The sequence below is a fragment of the Corylus avellana genome, chromosome 5 (genome assembly GCF_965113065.1).
Source record: "Corylus avellana chromosome 5, dhCorAvel1.hap1.2, whole genome shotgun sequence".
NCBI lineage: Eukaryota > Viridiplantae > Streptophyta > Magnoliopsida > Fagales > Betulaceae > Corylus > Corylus avellana.
The window spans coordinates 24,496,516-24,504,582 of record NC_142494.1 but is presented as its reverse complement, the minus strand read 5'-3'; the positions used below and the strand labels follow the sequence as shown (position 1 = coordinate 24,504,582).

The following is an 8,067-nucleotide window of genomic DNA, read 5'->3' as shown; positions in this document are numbered from 1 at the left end:
CACTAGAAATCAAGCCAAATTTAATCGGATAACGTTTCATATCTCATTTGCACTGCGATTTGTTTGTTTGTTTTGATTTTTTGACGAATAATCATTTATCGGCTGAGTTTGTGTTTTCGTCCCTTTCGAATACACCCGTAGGGGAAAGGGTATCGCATGTCGGGTGAACTCTTCTCTATTTTTGATGGATCTTGCATCAACCCATGAAAACTCCTAAACCCCTTCTGTTAGATCATTTCAACACGCAATTTTTAGCATCATAAAAAGGATATGCTCTGTTTGTTCATGTGTTTTGAGGATTTTTTTTTTTTTTTTTAAAAAAAAAAGTGTTTTAATATGACGTAAAGGTAACAATTATTTTTGTGTTTGAGTTGTTTGTTAATATTTTTATTTTGGAAATAGAAAAACAAAAAGCAGTATTTTAAGAACAAGAAATTCAAGATCCAAAAGACTTGTCCAGCCCATGACAACAAGAGAAGTTTTTGAACAAATTTGCTATGAATTTATCTGAATTGTCTGATTGATACAATTATTAATTAATACTAGAAATGCAATGCGCTAGACAATTTTGTTACATTCAATTACAACCAAAGCTTATTTGAAAAAAAAAAACAAGAACAAAAACTTTTGTACGAGAAAAAGAGGGAGAGAAATGATCAGAGGGAAGTATTTTTTATACTGTGGTCATCAAGCCAAGAAATTAAATCATTAAACACTCGAATTATCATTTCATCTGGCTCACCTTCAAGAAGAGAATGATAGGCATCCTTGTAAAGGTTAAGCTTCTTGTCTGCATTGCTTGCTTTCTCATACAAGGCCTTGCTCACAGATGGGTCCGTTACAATATCAGCCTCTCCATGCAAGATCAGTAACGGCAGAGAGACCTGTAATTACAGCAATTATGAGTCGCAATTCATCTAATATAATTACAATTCCAAATACTCATTTCAGAAGAAAACAAAACTATTCTGATTTTGACTGAAACTTCCAGGTAAAACAAAACTTCTCTTCTCAAATAAGCTGAAGCCATAGCTCCCAAACACGAATCTAGTAAGAAGATTATTTCCCATGACTCAGATCTGTAGCACATATCCATGAAGCATATTCAAAGATACATCTTGAAAAAAAAAAAGCCATATTGAATCTTGCCTTGCATTATCTCATTAGCACAACATGAATAAGTTATGTTATATATGTGTAGCATTAGAGCTTGGAAATAATAGGAAAACGGGAGCACAAAACAGACTGACCAAGATCCAATCTTGAGAATGTTAAAACAGAGGTCCGATTAATTCAAACATCTTATAAATGTCACAAAAGAGAAAGTCGGAAAACTAGCTTACCTCTTTCAATCGACGTTCTATCTCTTGAGTGGTTTTGAGCATCTCCATTGCAGTCCCTAAGCGTGGTTTATCCTTGTAAGCAATGACGTTATACGCTGTCTGCATTTAGAGAAATATTAGAAACATCTTAGCTGAAAGGGTCCATCGGACAATGATAAGAACCAATCGGTCACACACACAAAAACAGATGGACTAGCACAACAGCAATTTAAGGCAGAGAGAATGGATGCCAATATTACAGAAAACTGAAGCCTCCTACATCATTAGTCGACAAGACTAAACATCTTATCTTTTTTATTCTTAGAATTATCTATTTTGTGCAAAGAAACAAACCAGCTCTCTCTTTTTCAAGTCTCTAAATGCTGCCTCAGCCAAATCCTTTTGTGGAACTAACTTCTGCTTTGGAAGAAATTTAGCTATACCAATCAGGATTTGTGTGAGCAACCACGGTGGGACCATGTTATCTGCAATCTACATAAAAATTTCAGTTAATAGCAGGTCAATCTAAGTAGGCTTTTGAACGTAGGTTCAGAGAGAGTACTTTGCACATAGGTGCGACAAGAACGGCACCATCCCATGCATTAGGTTGTTTTAGGTGCACCTTCAAAGCTACAGCTCCACCCAAAGACTGACCAAAGAGGAAGCTCGGGAGAGTATGGAACTCCGGGTTCTCTGCCATTTAACTTAATCAAATCAATTCAGTTTGAACAAACTAGTATAACCAATGGTATGAATAACATGATAGCTCATACACAGATCATTTAGTTAGACTTTTACATTAAGTATGCAATAAAAAATTCAGTAAAAAAGGAAAAGGCCTTCACCCAAAAAAAAGAGAATAGAAGTACAGGAACATGAATCAAAGAAATAAAATGAAAGATGTATTCTCCCTTGGAAAAGATAAGACTGTTGAAGGTCCCCTCTCAGCCAAAACGTCATGATTACCAGAGCTATGAGACCCGAAGAATGAGATATTAGTACAAGATGCAAATTCATCATTATCTTGGTCACAGTGATGGCAGGAGATGATACTTTCGCTCCCAAATGAGCCAAATCAATGTCTTGCAGACTTTCTGTAGAAAACACTTTCACTTCAAGATGCAATTGTTTTTCCTATACTATATTAACCAAATAACACTTAACTAGGCACTTTCTAGATCCTTAGACCTCTTTATCCTCGAGAAAGGAGGAACTCATGAGCAAAGAAAGCTACAAGGATAAGCTCAGCTTTTGCCCCCCATGTTGTAGGAATTATTCCATATAAAGGAAGCAAATTTACAACTTGAATAGAAGTTAAATCAAATATTTCCTCTCTTGACGCACATGGGAAAACAGATTCTGAATATTTCCAATTTGAAACTTATTTCTACCATAAACCTATAATTAGTCAAGAAAAAAGGTTCAGGCAAGGAACTCTAGAGTAGCAAATCTATTTACAGAACATAAGACTCTTTGGAGGTCTATATGATTTGACCAACTAGCCTCAAAAATATTTATATAAAAGAGATCCACTGGGTTGAAAGTTTAAAAATAAATAAATTAAAAAAAAAAAAAAAAAAAAATCAATTTTGTCCCTGACAATGATTTCTGTCTATCAAATACAAATTGAATTGCAAGTGTGATTAACAGAAGACTGATGTTGTAAGTTTATAATTTGAAATGAAATTCACAGCTGATAAAGGGAATGACAACATCACTACCTTTTAAATTTTTGAGGGACACAACTGAATTTTTTTTAAATTTGTGGGTTGAAAACCAGACCTACACCTAATCTCATGAACCAAAAATGCATTTCAGACTTCTCTTAGGTACACCATGGTTGACAAGCAAAGAAAGCTACGACAGCCAAGAGACGACATAAAAAGAAAAATTGCAGCAAGGAGACAAAATAGATGGAAAAGCAGCCATGAATAGCCATTGTCCAACCCACGATTAAGAACTTGGTTTTGTCACTAGAATTAACATCTAAAGGGATTGGGAACTAAAGGTAAACCTTGATGATTTCCTTCCCATGCAGCTTGATTAGATTCCATATTTGTTATATTTGACTCTCTACAAATATAGGAATTTCAACTTCACTTCTAATCACAAACAGCTTGCCACTAGCTATAAGGATTGCTTTCAAATCTCAACACCCTATTTCATGAAGGCCACACAACAAACCAGAAACCCTTAGCCCACCAAACCTTAGGGATGAAATAATTGATAAGTCCAACAGAAGATAAGCCGAAGGTCAGTTTTTATAGAGTTTTGATTTGGCGGATAATTATGTTATTTTTTTTTCAAAAAATAAAAAAGGCTTGAAAGCATAACACTTTTTCCACCCAAAAGCTTAAAACGTCACATAGCCATGATTCAATCTCTGTCACTGGGAATTGTAATGCCATGAATATTGTGTTTGCAATGAAGAATGACACCAGGGCCCACGGCGTATAGGTAAAGGCAGAGAAAAACGATGATAAGAAGCTGAAAGGAAAAAATGTACTTTCCAGATTTCAACCTTCAAAAATATCTCAGGACCGAAAAGTGCTCGATCTCTCACCCCAATTCCAAAATGCAAGTCACACCTCAAGATGAAAAGCTGACTCATTGAGCAGACAAAGAAATTAACCAGCTTTCCACGTAGTAAAACCTAGTCATACCTTTCTCTCCAAGATAAAAGAAAGAAAAAGAAAAACCATTGCTACAAAAAGATTCAACAAAAATGACATGAAACAATATAGCTTACCTTTGACTTTTGAGTAGTGCTCAATGACATCATCAACAAGCCTGTCAAAGCTGGGAATATAGCAGTGGAGACCTTCTGAAAGACCAAATCCCGGGTAATCCATTGCAAAAACTCCATATCCAGATGATGCCAACTTTCTTGCAATTCCTGTCAACAATGCCATGACCAAGTTAATAACTAAGTCCAGAGATTGGTTACGACCAGTGCTTGACACTATCTAATAGTGGTCACTTAAAAATAAAAATAAAATAAAAGAGAGAGAGAGAGAGAGAGGAAAAAAACACGAAACAAAACAGAAAGAGCTCCGTGCCTTCAAAGAAAAATGTGCAAGTGTCTCCATAACCATGACAATAGCACACCATTGCCTTCGGGCGAGAGGTGCCTGGAAGCCAACTTTTTGAAAAAATTTCCAATCCTCTAGAGTTCTTTTCATACGACTGTACAAAGAATATCAAATAGACGATCTTTAATAGAAAAGAATGGTGATAGCAGTCACTTCCGCCAAAGTAGAATTAAATGACCAAACTAGAAAACACAATGGGGAGAGAGAGAGAGAGAGAAAGAAAGGTGAACAGTTTCTTGTTGCCCCTTTTTTTTGGCTAAGTTCAAGTTACCAATGGTCATTAATTGGTATATAGTTAAAATATGAATTAAATGACTAAATTCACTATTATCTATTAGTGTAAGATTTTAGGACACTTGGTGAGTCAATATGGTATTAGATCAAAAGCCTGGGTTTGTCAATTTTTACCTCTTTTTTACTCAAAATATTTCATGTATTGTCAGGCCACACACATGAAGGGAAGTACTAAAATATTAATCAAATGATTAAATTTATCATTTTCTATCAACTTAAGCTTTTTGGGCAATTAGCGATTCAACAATAACTATTTTGCACCTTATTTAGCAAGTAAAAAAATAGTTGAACAAACAAAAAAGATATTTTCACTAAAACTAAGTTTTATCACTAAAAGTAATAAATTAGAATGAAGGTTCACAACCCAATTATTACAGGAAAGAGAACTCCCCGATTTAAGGATAAGAAGGGGGACCTACGAAAGAGGAGCAGTTTTCTGCATATATAATAATCCTTATTCAGCTGCATTAGCAAATGTTTTCCACAACTGGTAGTTAGATTCTTAAGCACAGAGTAACCGTTTCTTGGTCACATTGCCCTTTCTCAACCTGCAACAAACCTCAACCTTCTGACATCAACATGGTGCATCTTTACTGTTTAAGCAAAGCAAACAAAGGCTTGCCCGCTCAGAAGTAGGGAGAGATGAACTTCTGAGTTGCAATGACTCTGATAGTTAACTTCAGATACCATAAGTAAAGCAAAACATCCAAATTATGAAGCCTTAAGCAACTCCATTTTATACGTACGATGCCTACCCAAGAATTAAATTTGAAAAAAGCAAGTGAAATTTCACAGATAAACAAACTTAAGTCTAGAGTTCTTACCTCATTCATTTTTAGTCCATCAAAAGGCGTCTGCAACACAGTAAAATATGAAGTAATCAATATTACTCGGTGAACATTTGAATGAGAGTCAACATTGCACTAAATGTAATACATATAATCTCAAAGGAAGAATGTTCTCTCACAACTAGCTGTTTGAGTAAATTGATGCATTTTTAAAATGTATTATAGACAAACAATGCACGAAGTTTGTTGTCTGTGCATTCATGCAGACTAGAAAGAGTGAAGCAATAAGAAAATTGATAGTCTTTTCAAGTAACAAATGATTACAAACTCCACCCATTGCCACTGAAGAGCAATCTCCTCAATAGTCTCAATCCTAAATTCCCTTTTAGCTATCATCCCTAAGTGGTCATTAAGGTCAATAAATCATACAGATTATGACTTCCAATCACAAAAATAATCAATTCTACCATGAACAAACCCCAATTTCAATTATCAAATTCTGATTTCAATCAACCTCCCCAGAACAAGAAACAAATCAGTCCAATGCAAACCAAACCAATCTTTCCACCTCTGCACACAGCCATTAAAATTCCATCCTTTACACACATCCATTATTTACTTGTCCATACAGAAAAGACAACAATAGAAACAAGTATACACACCCCAGCAAATATATACAAAGAAACACCAGTTATAGACATAATAAGAAAATAATAAGAAATTTGACTCAATTATGCAAGAAACCAATAACCCAAAAGCAAATTCGTATACACACAAAAAACAAAAGATCCTAAGTTCAACTCCCTCAGGACCATCATTAGATGTAGTTTGAGGGCGACATCACATCCTTTAACCTCTTTTCAGTCTCAAATTGTTAAAATTTGCCTGTAGGAATCATGTGCTTCGAAAAAAATAAAAATTAAATTTTAAAAAATTAAATAAAATAAAATAAACCCCAAAGACAATATAGCAACCCCCTTACAATCATTCACATTTAACTTATGAACCAAAAATAAACTTCAGTTGGGTAAAATGACACAATTCAGGGAAGCACTGGCCAGATCAACGTTATACCCAAAATGACTAGTTAAAATTAAAATTTGAGCTCCATAAAGCCACTTATATAATCCAATCTCGTCTAGTATACAATTAATGTGGACTACTGATACACGCCTCATAATCCTTCCATCCAACGTGGAACTCAACTTTCACACGATATCACAAAAAAGAGCAACTTTCTGAACTATATAGCTTGTATTTCCCCTGTATATATATATATATATGTATATAAGTCGCTTGAACTGAACGATTTATGACACAATAAACTAACACATACACAAATGACGAACATAATTTACAAAGTTTGATTCAGCCATGCAATAAACCAATGCAACAGAAAACCAACAAAATTAAAAAGCATTACCTTGAACAATATGTGGTCAATCCCGAGCTGAATATCCTTAAAAGCCTCGCGTGCGCGCCTTCTGGCGGGCACTTCGTCCATATTAGCCTCCAAAATCCTCTGCAACTCCTCGCCAACCCCAGGGAAGCTCCTCACAACCGGTGCCATCACCCCTCTCCTCCCTTTCTTCCTCCACTGAGACCAAACCCTAGCCCCAAAGTCTACACCAATCCAAAACCACGTCTTATAAACATCAAAAAAGAAAACCCAGAAACAGTGAAGCCAAGAAAAACACGAAACACTTTTGTACTTCTTTTATGCACTGTTTTTTTCCAAGTGTTTGTCAAAGTGTACTACCGTCTACAAGGTGGCCCCTGTAGAGCTTTGCGATTGCGGGTTTCAAAGCCATGTGGAGTTTATAATGATGGCTTTGCTTTGGAAAAGGAAATCCAGATCCTACTTGGCCAATCAAATGCGTTGAAGATGCGATCTTAGTGGGAGATGCTTTCAACTTTTGGGAATTAAAAATGCAATAAAGATAAGTTTTTTTTTTTTTTTTGCTTGGAGAGGGGTTGTTTGATAAAAATAATTTCAAATATTTTTTTCTAAAAGACAAAAAAACAAAAAGCCATTTTCAAACGAGGTCTGCTTGATTTCTTCATTGGAGATTTTGGATGCGGGGTTAGGTGTGGTACGATCGAGAGAGCCAGAGAGGGGACCTGTTTGGTCGCTACAGGCCCAAAAGGAAAGAGCGTTTCCATGAATATGATATTGAGCCGCGGTGTCATCGTTTTACTGGCTACAACCAAACAGAATATTGGTTACTATGCGTAACAAAAAAACATATTTATAGTAATTAATATGATTAATTGTATTCATCAATTAGTGAAGCAATAAGTAATGAAGGACCACCCAGGTTGGCTTTCTTTGGGATAATTATTATAAAAGAATAGTGATTTTTGGCACATCGATGTGCTAAAACAGTAAGTATGCTGGTGTTTAAATATTATTAAAATAATATTTAAATAATAAACAAATAATATTTTAATACCGGCGTGCTTATTATTTAAGCACGCCAGTGTGTCAAAAATCATTATTCATTACAAAAATGAACGTAAGAAAGGACATGGCTTACCTGCGTAGACCAAGGCTAAACTATATGTGGTAGT

General features: G+C 35.2%; 1 protein-coding gene across 1 annotated transcript; it reads right to left on the bottom strand.

The window, feature by feature from the left end:
- Positions 1-477: 477 nt before the first annotated feature.
- LOC132181061 (alpha/beta-Hydrolases superfamily protein) lies at positions 478-7,380 on the bottom strand. Its single transcript, XM_059594111.2, has 9 exons — positions 7,256-7,380; positions 6,920-7,119; positions 5,533-5,562; positions 4,382-4,508; positions 4,072-4,218; positions 1,885-2,015; positions 1,677-1,814; positions 1,344-1,442; positions 478-884 (listed from the first exon to the last, which is right to left on the bottom strand). Exons 1-9 carry the CDS (start codon positions 7,305-7,307, stop codon positions 657-659), a joined length of 1,152 nt encoding a protein of 383 aa, XP_059450094.2. The 5' UTR covers positions 7,308-7,380; the 3' UTR covers positions 478-656.
- Positions 7,381-8,067: the final 687 nt, after the last annotated feature.

Coding starts and splice junctions, on each gene's coding strand:
- LOC132181061 (XM_059594111.2), bottom strand. CDS start 7,307: ATGGCTTTGAAACCCGCAATCGCAAAGCTCTACAGGGGCCACCTTGTA. Junction 4,219..4,381: donor TTGCACATTTTTCTTTGAAG/GCACGGAGCTCT, acceptor CATTGTTGACAG/GAATTGCAAGAAAGTTGGCA. Junction 885..1,343: donor TAGAACGTCGATTGAAAGAG/GTAAGCTAGTTT, acceptor CTGTAATTACAG/GTCTCTCTGCCGTTACTGAT.